The sequence below is a fragment of the Gymnoscopelus braueri genome (genome assembly GCF_963280865.1).
Source record: "Gymnoscopelus braueri genome assembly, chromosome: 7".
NCBI lineage: Eukaryota > Metazoa > Chordata > Actinopteri > Myctophiformes > Myctophidae > Gymnoscopelus > Gymnoscopelus braueri.
The window spans coordinates 41,283,967-41,309,705 of record NC_137608.1 but is presented as its reverse complement, the minus strand read 5'-3'; the positions used below and the strand labels follow the sequence as shown (position 1 = coordinate 41,309,705).

The 25,739-nt window shown below is 40.2% G+C and overlaps 2 protein-coding genes across 3 annotated transcripts; one reads left to right on the top strand and one right to left on the bottom strand.

Annotated features, from left to right (window-relative positions):
* Positions 1 to 2,551: 2,551 nt before the first annotated feature.
* On the bottom strand, positions 2,552 to 23,625 carry sh2d3cb (SH2 domain containing 3Cb). 2 transcript variants are annotated; one of them, XM_080432299.1, is made up of 12 exons: positions 23,517 to 23,625; positions 20,433 to 21,237; positions 16,801 to 16,840; positions 15,421 to 15,549; positions 13,206 to 13,618; positions 11,808 to 11,920; positions 6,444 to 6,907; positions 5,740 to 5,855; positions 5,237 to 5,408; positions 4,939 to 5,050; positions 4,149 to 4,355; positions 2,552 to 3,509 (listed from the first exon to the last, which is right to left on the bottom strand). In XM_080432299.1, the coding sequence occupies exons 1-12, from the start codon at positions 23,533 to 23,535 to the stop codon at positions 3,331 to 3,333; spliced, it is 2,769 nt and encodes a 922-aa protein (XP_080288425.1). In that variant the 5' UTR covers positions 23,536 to 23,625; the 3' UTR covers positions 2,552 to 3,330. The 2 variants fall into 2 exon arrangements, with proteins under 2 accessions (XP_080288425.1, XP_080288426.1); XM_080432300.1 differs by lacking the exons at positions 20,433 to 21,237; positions 23,517 to 23,625 and adding an exon at positions 19,667 to 19,806.
* On the top strand, positions 7,676 to 11,695 carry LOC308088004 (UDP-glucuronosyltransferase 2C1-like). Its single transcript, XM_080432305.1, has 2 exons — positions 7,676 to 7,798; positions 9,974 to 11,695. Exon 2 carries the CDS (start codon positions 9,976 to 9,978, stop codon positions 11,554 to 11,556), a length of 1,581 nt encoding a protein of 526 aa, XP_080288431.1. The 5' UTR covers positions 7,676 to 7,798; positions 9,974 to 9,975; the 3' UTR covers positions 11,557 to 11,695.
* Positions 23,626 to 25,739: the final 2,114 nt, after the last annotated feature.

Here is a 25,739-nt window from a genome sequence, read left to right as displayed (position 1 = left end):
ATGATTGCATTATAAGTGCATACTGTACATACATGTTTTATAAGCTTCACCATTGCATCATAAAATGTTTAATAGGCTACTTTATTACAGTATGTACAGTATGAAGCCATAAGAGGAGGTAGTACCAGTTTCCCGGTAGACAGACGACCCCCCTCCCCTTTTTTTTGTATATATATATATTTTTTTCATGCTTTTTTTGTACATAGTGGTATTTTTTCTCTGTATTTTTATGTTGATTTTTGAACTGTTTGGTTGCTACTATATATGTCTATGAAATTAATTCAAGGACCCCAACGGAAACAAGTCCGCAAGGACTTTTTTGGTCCGACCTTTTAGACAAAAGTATTATAAATGTAACTGTGCTGTTTTACATTCTTTTGCCTAATAAAAATTTCAATCAATCAATCAATCATGACCATTACATGAGGCTATAAGACTTACTTCAATGCCCTGTAGTCTTTTTGTCATAAATTGCAAGTGACCTAAACCAACCCAAAAGCACATAATAATCATATCTGACATGATAATGTTAGGAGATTGTTATCGCTTATTTATCCCTCGTCCAAAGTTCTTCTGTCTGTGTATTTCTGTTTGTTTGTAACTGCAACTTGTAGGGTAAAATGTTTCATATATGTAATTTTGAGCTCATCAAATAATTTAAAGTAAAGTGACAATGAATCATTATAAGCTATATGCCATCTCACAATGACAGTCATAACACCTCAAAAAATACATTATCTGTAGTATCAAGCTGTACATGTCCTAGTATGGCATTACTTACTTATAATGCCATCATTGATGACACATGTTTATTAATTATAAGTGATTCATGGTACCACACCAATATTTGTGTACTGAAGTGAATTGTTGGCATAACGTACATTCATGAGGTCATATATTTTAAAAATGTAACAGGGTGAAGAAAATGACATACATTTACATGTTAAAACACAACACAATGTAAAGGAGTCATAATAACATTTGTTTATTTTTCAGACACAAACTCAGACTCAAGTAATGTGCATTGAATGAATAACAAATACAAAACCAAATCCATAGTTCTTCTGCAGACATTACTTATACTTTCACCCACTTCCACAACACAGAACCAAAAACACAAGACTGCTTAATTAATACATGACCCAATATAATTTATATACACAAATAATTCTACTATTCCCAACATTAAAAAATATACGCAGTAAGTGTTGGTTTTCATGGCTAGTAATGTCTTATTGACAAAAATGAACATATTCAGCATTGTGGTAAATAGCCTATGTCTTAACAGCCTCATGACATTTTCATACTGGATGTTTTATAAAGTACTAAAGCATGTTATGATGCAAATATGAAGCTTATAATATGCTTACAAAGTGCTTATAATGCCTCATGTGCAACTATTAATTTAAACTGTTAGCATCTAATTTTCAGTGAGTTTAAAAGAAAATAAATTTCCTGCATTGATTGAATTCAATTGGATTGGATGTAAACTGACCACAACCCTGATCATTTTATTTTATTTAAAAATTCGATTGGAGGATAGACCCCTTGAGATGCATAATCTCGTTTTCGAGGGGGTCCTCAGACCATAACAACACTACAGACAAATGCATTACAAGGTATGGCAGTTTTGACCAAACTGAATTGCATTTGGGTTAGGCAATTGATGACAAATGCTCTACATGTTACTAGGGATAAATATGACTCAAAATCAAAATTGTAATTATTTCAAAGTTTTGCCTCGATTACGATTATAAAAAAAAAAGTGAAAATAGACATACATGCTAAAAACGGGTCGCGATGCGACGTGTTATGAGCTTGTAAAGTAGCTACTTTTCACAACTTCTGTATGCCACCTTTGTACAACAAAGTATAATACAGGGCTTAAGTGGTTAATTATATACTATAATCTAATTTGGTAGATAATAAAATATCTATTAGAATTTTTTGTTTATTCTTATTTGTTTTGTCAATTCGTTGATACATATAAGATTAAAAAAAAAACATAAAAAAACACCTTACTTCTCAATTATTCAGTTATAAATCCGTTATTGGTTTTAAATATAGGTTTCAATATATGTTCGGTTAATTTCCCAGCCGTACATGTTACTATACAATTTTACATTTAGTGAAGCAAGGGAGATTAATCAACAGTCTGATACAGTACATCATCACAGGGAAGGCCCAGCCTTCAGTCAGACATTTATTTACACAGAACAAAGGAGAAATATGAGGCCCAGCCTCACCATATTAAATAATGACAGGGAGACACACCTTGCAATCTTTTCACTATATGTGATACTATGTGATACAGCAGCACTGTGCGTTATCTACACATATACATGGTATGCGGTGTATTAGTATATACTTGTTCATATGGAATGTTTTTCTCACAGTCGTGTGTGTGTGTGTGTGTGTGTGTGTGTGTGTGTGTGTGTGTGTGTGTGTGTGTGTGTGTGTGTGTGTGTGTGTGTGTGTGTGTGTGTGTGTGTGTGTGTGTGTGTGTGTGTGTGTGTGTGTGTGTGTGTGTGTGTGTGTGTGTGTGTGTGTGTGTGTGTGTGTGGAACAACACCTATTTCTAATCACACCGCCTTCAAATGCAAAAAAAATAGAAGGTTTTAATGGGAAACACGACATTTAGGTCCAGAGACCTTCATCAGGTTCTCTCTCTGGATAGAGAAGGTCTCTCAACAGAAAATTTTGTATCCAAATGAAACATTTTTTTTTGCATTTGAAGACTGTGTCTCCTCTTAAACATTTGTCGGCTAGTAGGTGTGAAAAACCGAGGAAATATCTTGTTTGTTTTGTTATAATTCACTTATATACCATCCCAATTTGCATAACACAATTGTTAAGCCAAGCACCAGCAAATACAGAACATTCACATTAAATCACCCAACATGTTTGCTTAACATTCATACGTGAACCTGAAAAGACCCAAATGCAGTTGATGGACTTCAACTGACCTGGCTTAATGCCCCCCTTTCATTACTCAGGTTTGGGTTCAGCTTCTCCTCAAAGACACTATAATAAACTCTATTATTACCTTTGTATTGTAGCACATCATGAGCTTTGGGCTTCAATTGAGCTCTGGCTCATCAAAAGCTGTACCTTTTATAAGGCTAATTTACACTTCCCCCTGTCAACACTTTTGCAGTTGAAAGTAAGTCAGTGTTTTCAGTATTACACGGCCATGCGACAAAGAATAAATTAAGCTTTACACTCAGGCCAGGACCATATCCGATGTAATGATCTGGCCTGAGTAAAGCTCCCTCTATTCTGGGTCAGTATATAATGTCCCAAGTAATGATAGTTTTAGTTAGATGTTAGTTAGAAGGGTCGGGCTGGTCGAATGGGTGGCTCCAGCTTGTTGGACAAGGCAGTCAACACCTGGTCAAACTTGGCATAGCGCTGAGCCTGGTTCTCCTCTGCACCCCGACTCCCCCATAGCAGCCTCATCTGGAATTCTGTCAGGAACAGCTCTAGAACCTCAGGTCTCTCATGAACACCTGCAAGAGCACAGCAGCACATCACACACATTACTGTGACATGCCAGTAATATAGCAGTGCTTCTTCATTATGTGGTATTCAAACACTCTACCCTGTATGGTGTTGCACTGGCCTCTATAGACTTTGCTGCTGGCGTTACCTGGCCACACCTATATTGTGATGTATAATAGTATGTTTCCTCAATGGATAAACAGGTACCATCACTTCACAACTGAGGTGTAGCCAGGTGTAACCGGCAGTGAAACCGAATTCAAAGTTTCAACCTGTTGAGGCAGGTTTTAGATCCACTTAACTGGGTAAAGAATAGGTTTTCAGTTGGCTTTAAAAAATGCTAATAGAGCCCGCTTCTCTAATGTCCTTTGATACATGCTCCGTAATTTTGGGGCATTGTGGGTAAAAGTTGCTTCTATGCTTTTTTTTGTGGAATACAATATGTAAATGGCAAAGACCAACATGAGAGGACCTGAGGGCTCTTGGTGGGTGATGACATTTCATTTTAGGGAGCCAGAAACCAACCAAGAAGACACTATACCATTAAGAGCTTTGTGTAAATGTACCTTAAAATCAATTCTACATGAAACAGGGAGTGATGGTGAGGTAATTAAAAGAGCTGTGATGTGCTTATTTCTTACCCTTACCATGTAATTTGGTTTGAGCATTGGAGTGATAGATTCCCCCCAACTGTGCAATGGTCCGTGCTGCCCCCAGGTGGCACATGACAACGTCTACACTTGCCTCCACTGTCTCCCATGGCTCCGCCCCTTCCCCCACCGCCACACTCTTCTCCAGGAGGGTCAGCAGCGGGACCACATGGGGGAAAGACGTGTTGGACAGAGGACAGCTCTCTGAAAAGCAGCAGATAGAGTGAAAAGACAGACAGAAAAGAGCAACAGATAGAGTGAAAGACAGACAGAAAAGGGGGGCAGAGAGAGAGAGAGTGAGCTAGAAGAGAGGAACTATTTTCAGTTTAACAACATGAACCCTAGTGTCCCTAGAGTAATAGGCTAATATTCTGCAAAAATAGGCAGACATTCTGTGAAACTAGACAAACATTTGGCAAAAAAATGCTGATCTAAAAGCTAAAAACACGTGACACGTTTCAAAGTCAACATGGTCACTTTATAAGCTCGAGTGCACATACATCATTAGGAATTTGGCTTAATGGTTGCTATACAAGGAAAATGAAAAATATGACAGAAATGATAAATTATAAAAGGAAAACAGGGATGATTTTTACATCACATTCTCCTGTAAGAGACTGACTGATTTTTACATACAGTATAAGGGGTAGGGGTAGTATTTACAGGAAAACGCTTTGAACCATTGAAACCATCTTGAATAATTTCCAAAACGCATTGGGCAACAGTGATGAAACAAGCATTCCTCATTTAATTCAAAGTGTCATACTGTAGTAACAGAGATTGATACCTTTCCCATCATTCAGACTTTTCATGAAGGGCTTCAGAGTTTTCTCGTAGAGAATAGCACCCTCTGTGTGTCGCTGGCGTAACACTGTCCAGGTCTGCTCTAGGCGAGACACCTGAAGGCCAGAGAACAAACACTGAAAACCATATGGGGTTCAAAGCCACTTAAGGCCCATCAGTGAACACAACCCTCATAAAACAGCAATCTAACACTTCTACAACAATCTAACAATGCACCCTAAACAGTAATGGTGTAATCAGTACAACCTCATCTTTGATTTGTATAATTATACTGTATTTACCTGTGGTAGCTCTAAGGCTCTCATGATGGCTGCAAAGCCAAACATGTTGCCCAGGGTGGTCTTGAGCTCAGCAGCAACCTGGATGGTTTTATGTAGCAGGGATGCTCTCTCCTCAGTTGTTCCTGTACATCCCAGTACATCCACAGCTAACACGATGGACATGGTGTGAAACCTATTATCAAAGCATTGCAGTTAGAATAATGGGAACAGAGTTGTTTCGATCAGTTGATAACGTATTGGTTTATTTTTATTATAAAATGATGATATAACAGGTACTGTATCAGGCTCAGCTATGCATTTGTTCCAGAAAACAGTAGCTTCAGCTTTCATTCATTGTATAAAATCTAGGACGTTTCTATTGTGATTAATGGGTACTTTGGTGATGGGAGTGGTAATCTGCACCTCCAATGTATTGTGCTACCGCCATTCCCATGATCGCGGAAAGAAAATCCTTCTTGGATAATTATTACAGTAACACAAAACCTGTGAGAATAACCCCCCACCTCTCAAGAAGGTCTAGACGTAGCTGGTGTCCATGAGGCAGGGTGAGAAGCTCCATCCCGGAGCTCACACCCATGCTTCTCTGCACATCTGCACTCACATCCAAGATCCTGGCCACCTGCCGAACACAGACAATGCCGGTCATTCTAAAGATGTTTTCATTCTGTAAAAACGATAGCACTGCTGCCTTGGACATCCCACAACTTTGAGAACTTTCTGTTTGTAACGGGTGCCCTGGGAATTGGGGAATGACCTAAACTGTCAGAGAAACAGCTTTTAGAATATTGTAACTGGCCATATATTTGTTTGGGGTTGTATTTGTATGTGCATGTATGAGGTATTGGAAGAATTAAATATGAGCACTGATTAGGGACTCTGTGTGTGTGTGTGTGTGTGTGTGTGTGTGTGTGTGTGTGTGTGTGTGTGTGTGTGTGTGTGTGTGTGTGTGTGTGTGTGTGTGTGTGTGTGTGTGTGTGTGTGTGTGTGTGTGTGTGTGTGTGTGTGTGTGTGTGTGTGTGTGTGTGTGTGTGTGCATATGTTCAGACCTATATGTGTAGTTTATGTTTATGTTGTCACATGGCTCTCTGACTTGCATTTTTTTTTTTTTTCACATGGCTAATTGTGTCATACTACTAATAAAAGTAAAGTAAGCTAAGCTGCTGTAAACTAAACTGTATGCATTGCAGATGATAAATCGCAACAGTACCATGCAGTCAGCCTTGGTGATATGTCTGGCTGCCGTCCTTGGGTCTATCTCAACAAGCAGTTCCTTCACCCTCCTCAGAATGCACACCTCCAGTGGCTTGTTCTCCTTGGGCATCAGCTGGGACTGGTATCTGCTTGGCCTGAAGGCAGAGACAGTCTCCACCACTGGGGAAAAATACACATTCCCATTCTCCGCCCTCAGTCGGTCTGAGCCCTCCTCCGCACACAGCCTTTCGACATAACTCTGAGAGGGAGGACCGGGGTACAGCTCTGTGTAGCTGTTTCCATCTATATCTGCAGGGAGCGGTTCCTGGTCGAGGGAATTGTGGAGCTCGTCGTTACACTGTCTATGAAGGGCGGTGTCAGGGGCGGAGCGTGGTTGGGCACCACTGGGGCATCTGGACAGGGTGGAGGGAGCCACGACACCTTCTGTGCAGCTGTTGCATGGACCGTTGGACTGGTGACCTGGTGTGAAAAATGGAGAAGACACTATTTAGCAGAATTACTTTACTCACGATAAATGGTGGAAGGGGGGGTGAGCGGTTGCTTGTCCCTGAACAAATCCCCAAAACATCTTGATCACTGGGAGTCTGATCTCTAAATTGTAAAACATTTATTAGTGTTTGATTGCAAAATTGGTAGCCACAACATTTGTGTACTGTAGCACTATGTCATAAATAATGCAATAATTCTGGCTAGAGAGGCAGCTTATGACTGTAAAAAAGTTTTGGGTCCACTGACTCATTCAGGGTTTCTTCCTGCCCCTGAGTGGCTCCGCTGCCCCAACTGCTCCAGTGGAACAGCAGTTGCAGACAGTAAAAAAATTATATAATGTACTGGCAGCTCCGAGGTGTGCACTGAATGGAGCAACTACAACCACAGAAGGGTGTGCAGCTAAGTCCAAAGCCAGGGACCAGGGACCACCACCCTGACTAAGAAGTGTTGGGAGGGGATATGGGCTATGATTAGTGTTTTTTGGTAAGACACATAGACTGTGTATTGTGTATTGTTTTTTTTATTTGTATTTATTTAAATACACTGTATATTACAAATACTTTATATATATCTGCTGTCTACTGTTTCACTTTAATATTTTGTTGTTGGTGTTGTTCTTTTCTTCTACTTCTTCTTTGTATAGTAGTATTGGTTTTAAGAGGTGAGGCTTACCTGGTGCATTCCCAACTTGGCTGAACATGTTCAGGACTTTGAACTTTATTCCACTTACTGGGTCAACAGCCTTTTAGTCACACCTACTACTACACGAGTAGAGAGGGATGGGAGTCAGGAATCCACAGTGAGTGTACATTAGGTTGTCGAATGTCAAGCACACTATTTATCGGCTGTGGATTACTACTGGTAAGTGAGTTTGCATTTAAATGTTTTGGCATTTACTGTAGCTTAATTTCTTTGCTCCAGCGTGACTTACAACATTACTGAGTGAGCAGGCAGGGATACGTATTTTGGAGAAATTTTTGTTGATGTGGAGTCACATCCATAATCAAAATAATGTTAGTGTTAATGCGAAATGCATTAAAGAACTTCAGTTGTGACATAGCTTTCACGTTAACATGCAAGTTTAAAGCTGTTATAGCATGGGATTTTCATGAAGAGGGAACCTTTTGCGCAATGTGTGGGAATGTGTTGGACTTGGGAGTGTTGTGGTAACATTCCAATTTGTTCTATATCGCTCATGCTCTTATCTAGTGTGAAGTGAGGTATGCACAAGGCTTGATCCATCCCAGTACCTGTACATCATTTCATAACAATATGTAATCACTCTTAAGCTGTGAACCTTATAGATGTGGTTTTTGCATATGTACTTTTCTCATCATACCTGTAAGAGGGCAACTATTGTAATATGTACGAGGCTTGACCCATCCCATCTTGTGTTTTATCTTGTCACTATTAAGTTGTGTAATCATACAGTAGTTAATATGATTGCATATGTACTTTTCTCCATATCTGTATGCCCAGAAGATATGATGGCATACATTTTACAACAGCTTGTGCACATTGCAACAATATCTGTAGATTACAATTATTACCATCTGTAGTAAGAGGTAACAGCTGTAGCAATCATCCCCTGTACAGTTTATGCATGAAAACAAATCGGCTTCATTTGAGAACATTAACTTTTCTTGTGTAACTAATGGGATTTGCCTGTAGGAATTCCTGTGGAATTCCTGTAAAACAATCCTCTTGCATAATCAGGAAGCTGTATCCAGACGTACCAAAAGCAAGCTATTGCGTAATAATACAAGCACCATGCCTTAGCTAAAAGCATTTAAAAAGTCTTGGACAAGCAGTACATTTATTTATTGTTGGTCATACTTTGCCACTGGATTTGGAAGTCAATTACTAAACTATTAAATCTGATGGGGATTAAGTGTAAGAGCATTTGTATTTGTCACTGTACAGTATGGAATTAGTTTAGTTAGTTGGGCCAAAATATTGATTGTGACTGTGTGGTGTAGTTATTGTTTTATTTGCTTGTCAAGTGCCTGTGCAGGCCCGCAACGGGTCACAATGGAAATGAAACTCATAGTGTTTTATTGTGTTAACCTGTCTTTTTATGTTTAATTTACGGCACTCACTGCTTTTGGTTTCCTCTGTAGTGCAGTAAGCTTTTGATTTACTAATGAAATGGCAAATCAAATTAAGTCATCTATTAATCAATAACAATAGTGTACAATGGTAGTGATTGTAAAAGTTCCTTTTCATAAATTCAACCTCTAGTTATACTATATTGGGACTACATGCGAATCTTGAAATGTCATAATTATAGAAAAAACATTTGTACATTTTAATTGAAATATCTAGGCGCTCGGGTGGTGAAGTGGTAAAGTCCCTGCCCACCACCACGGAGGTTGTGGGTTCGAATCCACCGCGGTGCATCCGGCTTTGTCGGGCGTCTATGCAAACACAATTTGTTCGGGGGAGGGAAGCCGGACGGGGAGGGTGATATTTGGTCATTGCATGTACTCCTGCGGGCTGGGGAGGCACCTGTCAGCAGGGAGTGTTAGGCGGGAGGAGTAAGACGAAGGTCGTACGTCCTCCCGGTGGGGGCTCCACACTGGCAGTTGAGTCAGTAGGATACAACAGCAGTGACAACACAGACATGTGTGTGGGGAGGAATTAATTGGCATAACGACTTAATTGGGGAGAAAAAGGGGGTAAAAATAATTGGCTACTCTAAATTTAAGGGAAAAAATCACACCCAGTGTGAAGAGAGTGGTGCCTTTGAATTAGTGTAACTGGTTGCATCCTTGTGTTGCAATCAGCTGCAGCTGTTGAGGCCGTGCTCAAACATACGGACGGACGGACGGACGGACACACACACACGGTCAAGTGTAGGAGTGGCTGGCACCACTCAAAAAGGAGAAGAAATCTCTAAAGACTTGTTTACCAACCATGACTGAAAAGAGTACATTCTTTTCCAAACAAATCTCTCAGGTGTGGAGCTTAAGTGCAGTAGTTGAATACTGTCAAGTACCTTGATATTCATTCATTGTCATTCTGATCTCTCCTCAGAGATGGGCCAACTAACACTTGTGGTGTTTGCTATACTTCTGTGTTCCACACCACTCGTGGATGGAGGGAAAGTCCTGGTGTACCCTATAGATGGAAGCCATTGGATCAACATGAAAGTCCTCATTGAAGAGCTTCATTCCAGAGGCCATGAAGTCACAGTGGTAAGGCCAGAAACCAACTGGTACATCAAACCAGACGCCTCTCAATACAAAACCATCACAATCAAGGCCACTCGAGGTGTAGATGAGGAGTTCTTCGGGTTATTTGTGACAAGGATGTTGAACTTTCGGCGGGATGGTTCCTCAGTTTGGGCTCGTATGGGACTGGAATGGGAATTAGTGACCAAGTTCCGTGACTTTCACAAAGCCGTAATTGAGACAATGGAGATAATGTTTGAGGACAGTGAAATGATGAAACGTTTTGAAGATGCAAAGTATGATGTGGTTTTGACGGATCCTGCATGGGGGGGAGGGGTGCTGTTGGCTCATCGTCTGGGTCTTCCTCTGGTCTTCAATGTCAGGTGGACTGTCCAAGGGGACGGGCATCATGCCATAGCCCCCTGTCCCTTCTCCTATGTCCCAATCGCCGGGGCGGTGCTGACGGACAAGATGACATTTTCCCAACGAGTCAAAAACATAGTTTTCTACCTTTTTACACGTTTGCAAATTGCATATGTTGCAGACCCGAACTACACACCGTTTGTTCACCGTTACTTCGGTCCTGACGTCCATTATATGGAGCTGTTCCAGGCAGCAGATATCTGGCTGATGAGAAACGACTTTACCTTTGAATACCCTCGCCCCACTATGCCTAATGTTGTTTACATCCAAGGTTTCCAGTGCAAGCCCTCCAAGCCTCTTCCTCAACATCTGGAGGACTTTGTCCAGAGTTCTGGAGAACATGGGGTCATTGTGATGACTCTGGGCACCTTGATTGGAAAGCTTCCTGAGGACATTGACGAGGCCATTGCAGCGGCTTTCGCCCAATTGCCACAGAAGGTGATCTGGAGGAACACTGGGAAAAGACCATCAACCCTGGGAAACAACACCTTACTCATTGACTGGTTGCCCCAGAATGACCTGTTGGGCCACCCCAAGACCAGAGTGTTTGTGGCCCATGGAGGCACCAATGGAGTTCAGGAGGCCATCTACCATGGCATTCCTATTCTTGGGATACCTCTCCTGTTTGATCAGCAAGACAACCTGAACAGGATGGAAGATAGGGGCGTAGCCAAAGTAGTTGATATTGCCACATTAGACAAAGACAACTTCCTGGAAGCATTGAAGGAGGTCCTTCATGAGCCCTCCTATAAGGAGAATATGCAGAGGCTGTCAATGCTACACAAGGATCAGCCCATGAAACCTCTAGACCGGGCCATGTTCTGGATTGAGTTCACCATGAGACACAAGGGAGCGCCACACTTGAGGACTGAGTCATACAAGATGTCAAAGATTCAGTACCATTCAATTGATGTTATAGCTTTTCTGCTGGCAGTTGTTTTACTGGTATTAATTGTCTGTATTTCAGGAATGAAGTTTCTGTGGCGTAAAATGTTTTGCAGGAGGAAAGTGAAAAGCGAATGATGCAAGTGTTGTAACATGTGTACATGCCATGGGCAATATAACTTCAAATAATTGAGATACTATCATCTATCACCAAAGAATGTGCTACTGTGTGTGTGTGTGTGTGTGTGTGTGTGTGTGTGTGTGTGTGTGTGTGTGTGTGTGTGTGTGTGTGTGTGTGTGTGTGTGTGTGTGTGTGTGTGTGTGTGTGTGTGTGTGTGTGTGTGTGTGTGTGTGTGTGTGTGTGTGTGTGAAATGAAATAAAAACTCACTGGTGTTGTGCTGTGTAGAAAGAGGGACTTCCCTGCTTGGTGACTGCAGCTGACTTTGTTCCAAGTTGAGACTGCTGTTATTTGCTGCCTCCCTGTGGTGAAATGTAGAAGGGCTGCATGTCATGTGCACAGAGAAACAGACAGACAGAGAGAAAGAGTGAGCAATATAGAGGGGCCATTTGTACAACAAAATGTTGTAATTCTATATTTTTATATATTGACGTATAATGTAAGGCCAGCTATTCTTTGGCCTGTACATTTTTCTTAGTAGTAATTAGACAAATGTTTACTGTATTATAAAGTTTTCAAATAAATCACATCAAACTATCTTGTTGTTCTAGTTTTAATTTAATATTTATCAACAATGTTTCACATATATTGTGTTCTGATGTCATGTGATTAAATAACAACCAACACATATACAACTAGAAAGAGTGCTCCTCAAAGCACAGGTCTCTGCAAGGTCAGGTAGGTTATTGTGGGCCAGCAATGTTGGGATTTCGCCAATCAGGATTGAATATGAAAAATCGGATGGATCCGTCTTGATCAGTTGACTATAGAGATAATGTGTACCGATTTGCGTGAAATTTTGATAGAATCTGAAGGAGTAATAATAATTACTTAAATTAAGTAAATAGCCTCCTGGTGGCCCTATAAAAGGCAGATGGCAAAGGTTTTTCCTTGGCCTCTAAAACATACAAAGTTTTACAGAAATGTACACAGATCGGTGCAGTTATAGGTAAAAACACGAATTGGCCTGTTAAAGCGCCACCATGAGGCTGATTCGAGAAGTTGGTGGGAATGTGCGTGCAAAATTTCACAGAAAATGCACGCTGTGTTCATGATTTGAGGCATTTTGTTCAAAACGGAGTACTCCTGCAAACTTTGGATGGAATATGAAAAATCTGAAAGACCTGTTTCGTTTAATGACTATAGAGATACTGTGTACCGATTTGCGGGATGTTTGGACAAAATCTGTAGGAGTACAGTCGAAAAATGTGTTTTACAAAAGTCTGCCTCCTGGTGGCGCTATAACAGGCCCATGGGAAAAATGTGGGGCATCCAGGGAGTGTGTGTGCACAGTTTCGCTGTTCACAGACGGACACACACACGGATAGACGAACAGGGTGCAAAACATAGTCTCGGCCATGCCTTCGGCCTGGCGGAGACAATGAAATATACAGTACATAATGTGTTTGGTGCCATATTGATGGAAAAAAATTAAAACGTTTAAAATGAAAACAACTTGCAGCTGACCATTTCTTATTCTGAAACAATTCTGCAATCTACATTGGGACTGGGAGTACTGTAGGACGGTAATGATGTTTTTCTTAGGGATCAACATGATCGTTCTAATACTACTGGGCTCTAAAGGCTCAAATAAAGAGAATGCCTCACCTCCACGGGCAGACACTCAGCGCTCCGTTCCCACTGCGGAGCTTCAGTCCTCTCTGACATGAGGGTGAGCTTACGACGCAACCTTTAGAACCAGCCAGGGAAAACGCAGTCTCCAGGTACCTCAGTGGTAGCGTCCTGTTCACAGGACTGTGTATCTGGGCCTGGCTCTTTTGTGTCAACGCTGCCCTGCTCCCAACATAGAAATTGACCAGGGATGGCAGTGAGTCAAAGGCCTCCCCCTCCAGCTTGTACTGGACTCTGGTGTATGTCTCGCTGGATTGGACGATGCTCTTGCTGATGAGAAAGTGGAGGGTGTGGTGATTCCAGTGGCTTGTGAGCACATAGTCTCCCTGACTGGACAGAGAGTCCCGGATGATGAAGTCACCATGATTTACGACCAGGCTCTCCGACACCTGCCAATCACATGATATTTGCACAATTACAAATAAAAGAGTTTACTGGACAGCAGTACTCACATTTCTTACTTAAGTTAAAGTATCAATACTGCAATATATAAATACTCTGTTACAAGTAGAAGTCCGGAATTCAAAATGTACTTGAGTAAAAGTACAAAAGTATTGGCATCACAATGTATTTAAAGTACCAAAAGTAAAAGTACTCATTAGGCAAAATGTCCCATTTCAAGTTTTAAATGTATAAAAATCTTTAGAAAATCGCGACGCATTGTGAGCTTGTAGATCTGCTATTTTCAAATTTCCGAAATGTATATAGGGCTGAAGTGGTTAATGTATGTTTTGTAATAATAATCAAAATCTAGAAAGTAACTAGTAACTAAAGTTTTCAAATAATTGTAGTGGAGTAAAAGTATAATTTTTGCCTCTAAGATGTATAGTAGAAGTAAAAGTATTGGAGATTGGAAATACTCAAGTAAAGTAAAAATAACTCATGTACTTAGTTACTTTACACCACTGCTGGACAGCATCCAGGCATGTAACAAGACATAAAAAGTGATAACTGGACTGAAGACACTGCGACAGACAGTGGTCTCATTATACATAATTCACAGTCGGGTGGAAACCTAGTACGTCCGAAACCTTTAGGTTTCAGGAAATGGAAAAAATAACCTGTGTTCCAATGGATCCGATGTAGTTATTTAGTCACAAGCTCTTGTTAATACTTTTCATGGGTTAAATCATTATGAAGCCCACCGTCAGGCTTAACCACTTTCAACCTGGCTAGTGCTACCCTATAGCAATTTAACAGCAGAGCGTGTCGCTACTTTTGTGTATGACAGTAAAAAATAGGGCTTATTTGTTGTGATGTTTTTGTTTTTGAGCCATTCCTGAGCCAATAATTTGATGATGTCGTTCAATAGGAGACTCAATGGAGACTTTTTGAGTCTCCTACCGGAGATATTAGCATCTTTCTGCCGGTCATCAAATAATTGACTTAGGAATGCGACAAAAACGTCTCCATGGGGTGACTAATCGATAGGGGAAAAAAATGTAAATGTTTTGGGTGAACTATCCCTTTAAAGCCTCACTAAGTAACTTTTTTTAATGAATAAAATGTAATTATGTCCAATCTGTAAGGTAGAGTATGTTAATACAATATAACTTATACAATGTGGGGTGGTTGTATTTTGTATCCGTGCTCTTCTATTGAGACATTTAGATCGTGTCAAAGGTCATGTCTCACCTAGACACAGGATCTGACACGAATTTTGACCTGCGCAGCGGCCCGAACTCCAGATGTGAGTTCGCGTCATGTGGTTACCCTGTTGGCCCCTTATGTAAGGCAGGTCACAGTCTATCTATCCTCAATATCACAGTTGATTACATTTCATCAATCAAAGTATATATGGACACGGCAGTAAGATAAAAGTGCATACTTTCTCTACATCCATTCAACCTTCTGTCTTGTGTGAGGTTGTATTGCGAAATCGTTTCCACATGGTGTTGGGTAACAGTTCAGTTTACTTTCAGTGAATCACAGTTTGCTTTCAGTGAAAGTACGTTTCACACAATGAACAGCATATCAGATTCAGCCAGAGCCAATGGTAAAGATTCTGACAGATTTCAAATGCTAACCCTAACCCACATCATCAGTTGTGGAACTCTGGCCAACATATCTGATCATTCTGCAGACAGATCCACTGAGGCAACTCAAGGTTTTCAGCAAGGTGCGTGCGTGCGTTGCGCGCGTTGCGTGGGGAGTGGACGTGTGTGTGGACGTGCATGTGTGTGTCACTGACCTCCCAGGGGATGCGACCATAATACCAGCCGTGGCTCCTCAGGTTGCAGCTGTTCAGTTTCAGCTCCTCCTCCAGCTCCTTACGCAGGTTCTCTGTTGGCCTCTCCAACCAGAACTTCTCCCTGGAAAACTTAAAGGGCATCATAGGCATGGATGAGGATCAGGACTGAGTCCAACATGCAACAAAATCCACTGAAGAGGAAGGCCAAGGGATCAGATGACCTCCAGAACCATATCTGCTTTGCGTCTACGCTCACAGCTTTGCTACTCTAAGGGGAGTGAATTTCCAAACTTCCAATTTCCTCCGATAAGTCTTATAAAAACATCTTCAATGTGGATGCTGAGACTAGTGCTGGAGCTTGTCAGTAAGTAAATGGCTGAGAGGCAGACAGAGAGTACGGCGTGAGGCAGGGAGGGTAGATAGGGCAAAGAGGGGACAAGTCTGCTATTCCCACGCTGGCATCAGACAGCGGCGTCTCACCCGCGTTGTCACGGTAACGTTATTGTACAACAGGTCATCATTCAGCAGTGTTTTGTCACGTCTTTATACAAATGCGACCAGCTACTGTATATCAAGTACCTCTCCAGCCGGCCATTTACATCAATATTCTGGGAATTCTTTTGTGGGGCAGACCTGTTGACCCCCCCTCCCCTCCCCATTACTATTGGCCCTATTCCCTCGTCTAGGTGACATGTTGTTTTTCTCTCAGCCTCCAATCCCCCTTCTTCCGTCAAATAGCTTATCCCCTGGGACTGTGATTAAGGAGTTGGCACTGGGCCAACGCCACTTCAAAACAAAACAGGGGGTAAGTCTAAAGACCTAGAAACCACTAATGAATAGCTTTAATTTCATTAGCATTATCATTCATTGCCAGCTTGTCCCATTGAAGCAAGTGTGTTTGTCAAGTACACAAGCATCCAATTATAAGTCAATGAATTGGAAATTCTCCTCCTTCCCTCTCTTAACACCTTTTCCAGGCATAACTGGTCATATCGAGTCTGGGCTTGGTTGCCACTGGTAACCCAGGGGCCTTGAAACTATTCCCCTTAAATAGGCTGTATTTCCAGAGTCTTTTATGTCAAAAGTCCTAATTCAATTAGAGCTTGACTGCTGTGAGCATAGGACTGTCTCTCCTTGGTTCTCCCCATAGTCTCCCACAAATACAGAGGCTGGAATTTTTATTTAACCTTTATTTAACCAGTAGCAGTAATGCCATTGAGATGAACAAAAAAATCTCTTTTTTAAAAGAGAGGTAGCAGAATCATGACTAATGCAAAGAAGTTGCAGATAAGATGGAAAAGCATACACAAGCACAAATACTCAAAATCACACAACTAAGCAAAACCCCAAATAAGGAAACCTATAAACTAAATAACTTACCTTCACATATTCTCCACTGCTATCCATGGCATCGTGCTGACTAAAGGGCAGATGAAAAACATCAGAGTATATATTTAGAAATCCTGTCATGAGATCAAAATGTCCAGTGGATTGTTCAAACACAGGAATGCACAATATGCACAAAGGTTTGTACATGCTGTCAATATTTTTGTTTCAGTTTTAAACTGTGCCAGTTATGTAGGCCGGTGCTCAAAGTTACCAAGCGTGTAGACTATAATGGCATGATTAACAGCATCTTATAAATAACTTCATTTTATATTTATATTCGTTTTTTAAACCTATTTCATAACATTTATTTTATTCTTTCTTGCTTTATTTAAAATTGTCATCATTTAAATTATGGGATATTCATGCCGACATTATTTGTTCATATTTTTTAAAGCTCTTGGCTCTTACTTTGCAAGTCATTTGTAAATACACAGCAGTGGCAAATAAGAAGATGCGCTCAAAATGTGCTCATGTTCTCTGTGTGACTGGCAGTCAATCGCATGCTCTTGCATAACGTTTTAATACAAACAGTGTGTTAATATGACAACACCCAGCAACTGCTTGCAAAATAGCAACCTCCTTAAGGGACTATGGAAGGCATGCGCAGTAAAATCACCAGTGTTAATTGAACTCTGAGAGAGTACAAATGGTCCATTTTTACATTCGACCCCCAGAGTTAATTTCGTACGTGTAGTAGTGTGAGTGAAAGTATGTGTTGGAAGTCCGATTTTTTGGGGGGGGGGGACCTCTGCTCTTCTTCAACATGCTGCATATTTCCTTGAGTACTGTCAGGGGACTTGACCTTGTGTTCCCTACACTGAAACTCTAAGTTTATGCACGCATGGGAACACGGATACACACACACACACACACACACACACACACACACACACACACACACACACACGCACACACACACACACACACACACACACACACACACACACACACACACACACACACACACACACACACACACACACACACACACACACACACACACACACACACACACACACACACACACACACACACACACACACACAATGTCCAACTTTAGCTGCCCCCAGCCACCCCCAGCATGCCTTTCTTCTCAGTCAATCACTGATTCTCTCTCCCAGCAAAGAACAGACAAATAAACACAGCATAGAGCGTACCCAATTATACATGCATGTAGGTCCTGTTGTCCTAGTACCATGGGTGTCAGTACAGTATGTACTGTTTCGTAGTAATGTATCATCCCCCCACTGCCACCAAAACATGTTTTGTAACATATAATACATAAAGCTCCTCTGTGCCCAGTTTTAAGCGTAATCCAGGGGAACCTCCCTGTCCTTGGCTGGCTGGGGTTCCCAGGATGCATGTCAATTATTTACAACACTTCCTGTGTAGTTAGCCAGCAGCTCTCTCTGTCACAGCTGTAAGTGATATCAAACACACTCACACACACTTAACACACACATGTAGACCATAAACCCATTTTTGGACGTACACTGACTGCACACACAGGTATACCAGAGGCTACATGTGTGTGTAAAGATACATTTGTGTAAACATGCTCCACACTCCGAAGAATCATATAGCCTACATGCTGTATAGCTATAATGACAGGCATTCCTGTATGTACACTATATACCCGCACGCTTCCTCTTGAGTACTAAGAATCATAATATGTGTGATAACTATCACCAACCAAACCAAACCAGTTTGATGTTGTTGCTGTTGAGATTGCCTTCTCCAAAAGACAACTTTGTAGGTTTGCTTGGCTATTGAATTTTGAGATTTACAAGCAAAGACCATCAGAGTCCAAAGACATAATACCAGGGTCAAGTTTGCGCTGGGTCGGTCTATAGGGTGAACATAATTGGCTCAGGAGCCAGTCTTATCATGCTTTTGGCTGAAAAGAGAGACTACAGGACCAAATTCCTGCCCTTAAGCTTATGTAATAGCAGTCATGAACCCCTAAACTCCCCCATATAACAAACACCAAGACGGTGCTGTAACTGGGAGATGAGAAGCATTCTGGGCATTCCAGAATGAATGCCAACTGATTTAAAAGTAGGCTATTTCTGTCAATGGTTTACTAAGGCTGCATTCTGACATAAAAACTAAAACTACTGGTTGTCTTAACATTATCACTGCAGGTATTGGGTAATATTACATTTTTAAAAATGGTTTGTAACTTTTTTCTTTCTTTTTTTATTGCTGTCACCATGCATTTAAAAATGATCTGTGAGTGTAGCTTCTTATTTTGGCACTTTGGCTTTTTTATATTTACACTATGATTGTTTGCATATTAAATTCAAACAAGTAGGCTACAACAATACATTTTATTCCTCAAGCTATCAGCCTGTATCATGCCAGTTTAAATCTGAATTTCCCCCCATTTGTTGTTACTGGTCACTTACACATAGTTTGCATTTTCATCAAACTTAGTCTATTATGCACAACTGTTTTGATTTGATTTGATTGTTACACTGTCTCAATGTGATTTAATGTCTATTTGCTGTAATCTTGTTTTAGATTTCATGCTATTTTGTGTCTGGAGTATTAATGGACTACATTAATGTCCCCGTGAGGGACTGATTGATTGATTGAATACATTATTAGCAGTTTGCAAAAAAAAAAAAGCACAGGAAAGTACAGTTCAATACAAGGTCTGCTAAGAGGATTTTAAACCCAAGAAAGCCTATGGCTCGTTTCTATTGGGGTCCTTTGTACTTTGTATAATAAAGTTTATCTGAAGAATTACTCTTTAGCCTCATATTTTGCAACTTCACCATCACCACCACACTTCAAGATAAATAAAATAAGGATCACAACGCGGTTATGCTAATTACAGTAATTGAATTCTCACCTTTTGCTCATTGTCTCCATCCCAGACTGTACTGATTGGTAGCATAAGTCCCGAATCTCACACAGTTCCACTGTATGTCTGTACCGCTATGGAAGCAAGCGACCAGCCCAGCTGTTGAACATGAACGTGGGCGTAAAGCCCTGCGGTCTAGACTAGAACCACAGCAGGGAGGCACGGGACGGGAGCGACACAGTGCGCATGCTTGGTGTTGACATGAATCGATAATCATGGTAAGCTTTGGCAATGTAGTCAGCCTACTAATTAATGGCAAAGAAAGGAGCACTGCCGCTTTCAAACTGTTATCACTATTATATTATATGTAAACGAATCAATTTCAATGAATTTTTAACGAGTTATTATTTCACTCATACACAGGTCTGAGGCCGATTCTATAAAATGTCTTCTATATCACTTTTCTGAAAAACCAATGTTGCTATATCAGTGGTGCTCAAACTTTTTCACATCAAGGACCCCCAAAATCATATGTATTTGGCCACCATCCCCTCATCGGAAAACATTTTGTTCCAGGGACCCCCCAGATTATATTATTCAAAGATTTGCACACATTTTCAAGATTTTTCTAAAATAGCAGATCTGTGGCACAAAGTGACTCCCTATGAGCTTGTAGATCTGCTATTTTTGAATAGCCAAAGATATCTAAAAATGAAACATGCTTTCCCGGTTTTGATGTAAAAGACATACATTTCCATATTTCAGTATTTTTAAAAGTAATGTATTATTAAAGAACACTGAATTAGATTCTCACCCATCAAGTGTCTCCAGCTCCACTTCCTGTGAATCCTCAGGGGGCAAGCTGGTTTCCTGTGTCCTCATTAAGTGTTGATGCTTCTCTGTTGGGTCTTCTGCAGAACCCCGGGCTATTTGACTTGCTATAGGATCCATCACCATATACAGATCCTGTGTGCGGCTGGGTGACACCAGTGCTGACTGAGGGGCCAGGGAAGATGTATGAGGGAGCACGATATTAACTGCAGCCATCTCTGAGGGCTTATCTATGGCACTGCTGGGATCCGCATATCTCAATGATGAGGCCTCTTGACTCCAGACGGTGTTCACTGAAGCGATTCTTGCATCTTCTGTAGCGCTTCCATTGGAGTTTTTTAATGGAGAGTGGGTGGGCGACGTCGGGGGTAGTGGCAGTGGCCTCGAGTGGACAGGCGACGGGGGTAGTGGCAGTGGCCTCGCGTGGACAGGAGTGGGTGGAAGCCTATCCAGACAGGGCAAGCTGGTAGCAGACAGGGCAGTTAGAAGAGGAGACTCTCGAACATAGTCGCCCACCAGGCATTGGCACTGCCCTACTATTGTCTCAGCTTTGCTGGCACCCTTCTTCTTTCTAGTGCTCTGTTTTTCTTTGCGGGGCACAGTGCCCACATGGGAGTACATGTCAGCGGAGCGAACATAGCCAGGGCTGTGCAGACAGGACTCCATGTCATCCACTGAGTGGCTACCCACTGGAGTGTCACTATTACGCTTCCCATCATGACTTGAGTCTGTCTTGTCTGATGAGTGCCGTGTGTTGGAGTTGGAATGGCTTCCAAACCATTTGAAACCTGATGGGAAGTTCTTAGCGTTATTGTATGCAGCATAAACACAATGACATATTTCATAAACTTTGGAGGGGTATGTTGTTTTTTTGCACTCAAAATGTGTAGATTTTTTATTTATTTTTTGAAGACCATCTACGGTTAAGATTTCACAAGTGGATGTGATTTTGATTGATAAGAGTCCTATCCATCCTATCATATAGGTTATATTGACAATCATTGGGTTTGAATCACGGGAACAAAAGGCCTTTATATTAGTCAGACAATGTGGTATGGTATGTGATTACTCTAAATACAAATGTATTCTTAATCTTATTTAAATCAACACCCACATTTATTAAAAAAACACCAGGAAAAGCATTGTTCCTATATCCTGTGAACAGAAAAAGCAAACTTATTCAAATGTGAATGATACTGAACTTTTCATACACAGGAACAAAGTTTGTATTTGACTTGGTCTTTTGAAAAAAGTGTCTTTTCTTTGCATTCAAGTCATGCATGGAATGTTATTGCACCCAAGCCTGGTGGAACTCCACCGTTTGTATTCTGAGCTGTGAGTTGAGCTTTCTGAGTTGTTTGATTATGTTTCTGCCCTGGGGAGCTATTAGAGGTTGAAATCGCGACAGTTATGACAGTTATTTATTTCCTCAGCTAAATATAAGCTAATGGTTTTGAATGCAGAGGCAGATGGTATAGCAACAGTTTGCAACAACAGTAGATGCAAGTGCTTTCTTATTCCTGGTCAATTATTTATATTTTTATGATGGTACTTTGGAATTTGGAAGCGCACCAAACTAAAACAAAAGGAAAGGGAAGACATCTTATTTAAATGTATTATGTAACCGCCAGTGAATACTGCTGCTGTGCTGTTATAACTCCAGCTTTGGAAATTTCAGTGAATGCCCATGATCCTTTTTGAAATGATGAGAAGTGAAAAACACATTAAAATAGCCTATAGGTCTAAACAAGAATAGCAGGGATTATATACTTTTCAAGTAAGGATTTCTTGTGCACTAATGAACCAAAGACAATTATTAAGATAGATACAAATTAGCGTTTGGGTGTCTTAACTTGACAAGAAAGGTAAAAAATTTAGTTGGTAATGTCAGGTGCAAGATGTAGTTTTAAATCAAACGTATTGAAGAAATCCAGCATTTTAATAACGTCTCAGTCCCAGGTAAAGTGTCTGTGGTAAAGGTTCAACAAGATTCAAATATATTTTTGTTTGTGAATACAAAACAGTGCAGGGCAAGAACTAGTCTCTCTTAAGGGTGGAATGTGACTTTAGAAGATTGCTTAATAGCAGAATAGACAAATAGTAAACTGTTCTCTTTTTACATTTGCTGTTCTTTCTTCAACATTGTGTTTTGGTCTGAGCTCAGCTGGGCTGCTTCTATTGATACCAAACAATGAGCCATTTATGCTTTATCTACAATAGACCAAAAACCTATTTATAAGTAGAACAGTGGACAAAGAGTCATCACATTCACAGAAGGCTGTTTGTGCACATACACACAAACACAGATATATATGTACAGTATGAGCTTGAGCACTCGCACACACACGCGCGCACGCACTCACGCACACACACTCACGCACACACACAAATAATCACTCATATAGAGTTATGCACTTTTAGCCCTGACTCATCATATCTCACATCTTTTAAATTACTTCTTAAAACTCACCTCTTCTTGGCAGTTTTAGCGTTTTTATTGATTTGACCTGTGCTTAGTTTATATATCAGTTTCTGTGTTTTGTTTTGTTTTATATGGTATTTTATTCACTGATTTTATGTTGTAGTTTTATCTCTTATGGTTATCATGCTGCTCTTTTACCTTGTTCTGTAGAGCACTTTGTAACTGTGATTGGAGAGTGCTATACAAATAAATTCATTATCATTATTCATTACATGATGCTGATTCAGTAGAACGTAATTCAGGTACTGAGGATTGGGTACTGATGGATTTACTTATTATTTTTTCCATGCTACTTTTAAATAGAAACAGACAATGCTCAGTTGTTAACCTCAGCACAACTGCTCATGGACAAGAACACTTGTATTAATGTTTAGGCTATTTATGTGCATATTGTGCCTTTTATCTTTTATCTTGTGGATATAATAAATATTCACAGATTTCATTTTTGTAAACTACCATGTGAAAGTGAAATAAACAAACTTAAAAAAGAGAAAAATGTACGTCTCATTATCTGCACAGTATCATTTTCAATACCCAACCTGAAAGAACATTATAACATTCATAATAATAAAAAAAGAAACTCACTCAGCTTTCGTTTACTCATAGTCCAGAGGTATAGGCTTCAGAGAGGAGATTGTTCGAACAATCTTTTAATATTCATAAACTGAGGCAAGAGTATCAACCTTCTCTACATCCTGATACTGCAGTGCAGTAATGTGATAACCAGTGTGTTTTGACTGAAGATTCAGTGTACTTCCTGTCTTCTGAACAAGAGGAAGTATTGGGTACATTTCACAGGATTACCTTTTTCACACTGAACTTCTATGAGCTGTTTTTGAGGTTTTGCAAAACCTCAAAAGCTCTTCTCAACCAACAGAACCTGGCCTTTTGGTTATCAGCAATCATGATCGTTTTGTAAACTTTCCCCAGAACGAGAAAAGATACCAAACCTTAGAATCCACCAGAATGTATCACAAATAGCAATACATGCTGGGATACTGTATATATTTTTTAGAGCTGATACTGCCTTTAAACACATGGCACTACAGGACGTCACTTAATGCAAGGAAGTAGTACCAGACAATCTAGGAGGTTGACTTTATATATTGTATATAATGTATGCATGTATTTACATTATATACACATTTAACATTCTGTAGTTGTGTTAACTTGTATATGAAATCTAAAAACATACTTCAGCAGAGAAGATGAGATCTTATCGGTATTCAGGGGTACAAAGAAGATGTGAATATCTTGTGTCATCGTCGACTTGCAACATTTCCTGTTAAGATTTCCTGGCAAAAGCATAGAGTAAAAACCAACTGATGTAATCAAAACGCACATTTATTTAATCATAGACGGCTGTGATCTCTATCTATAGGATGACATGGCCAAGACATCATTTGGGAATTTACAACAATCACAAAACATACATCACTTTTAGACATATAATACAAAACACAGATACTACTACTACTAGGCTACTACTAAATAATAAAACTAAGTAATTAATTAATTAATAATAATGATAACAACAACAACAAAATCTAATCACAGACACAAAGTTAATTTGTCTCACGTATCTTATAGCTCGTTTTACCTCTAGGCTTTATGCCCCCATATTTTAATTGTTTTGTTCAGTTTTTTTTAGTTGTTGTTTTCTTTTATTGGTGTGATGTTTCTGTTTTTAAATTTTGCCTTCTGTAAGCACTTTGAGATTTCATGAAATATAAAGTGCGTTATAAATAAAATCCATTATTATTATTTATTATTATTATAGCTCCATTTTTGTGTAGAGCAAAAAAATAATATTTGTGAATATGAAATCTCTGTCATTGACTAGTTTTGGAAGCCATGCACTCTCCTTTAATGTTGCACTCCTCGGCACCCCTATATGGGGCATCGTCATCGACCCTTTACTGTAAATACTAAAAAGACTAGAAACCATGACAGACCCCTGTCAGTTTAGGCGGGCCACAGAATCTTCCTAAGTTTCCATTGCTCCTCTGTGTCTATGTGAGCATTCAAATGGCATGAGTGCAGTGGCAGACCTGACCATTAGGATCAGAACGTATGACTAAATCTTGCCTAAACTTGTCTAAACAAAGCATCTTCAAAGATGAAGATCATAGTCTGCCACAAGCCTCTTCATAATTAATTTATAACCTTTCAGGATCTCTATTACCAGTACTGAGCTATATGCCAGCTCAGTTCCATGTCCATTTGCAGTAAAATATAAAAATGCCATAAAATAGGCTAGGCTAATAATAGCCTATATAGAGGCATCAACTATTTAGGCTATAGTAGGAAATTGAAATGAATTTAATAGTCAGTGGTTCTCAACCTTTTCAGGGAGTGACCCCCCAAAGTAATCATATTTGAACTGGGGACCCCCACCCTGACAAGCACTTGGAATTGCAGGAGTTGAGGCATTCAATTTCGGTTGTCTCGGTTCCACAGATAAACATTGTGAAAATAGCAGATCTACAAGCTCACAACAACGCAGTTACTTTCAAAATGTTTGCCTCTTTCTTAAATTATTTGACAATTTGGCCAATGTCTGACCCGTTTTTATAGTATAGTTTGTTGATTACTTTTGGTGCAGTAATTGTCTTATTCTTATTTCTTTCCTTTTTGAGATATTAAAAAGGTCTTAAAAGTCCATAAATTGTCACTTCACTGTCATCTGGGGACCCGGCCCCCTGGGGGTCCCGGTAGGGTAGCCTACGATATAAAACATTTTGTTCCTGAATTGCAAACATTGTCTGATTATAAGTCTGATATAGCCTATATTGGATAACGCTACTG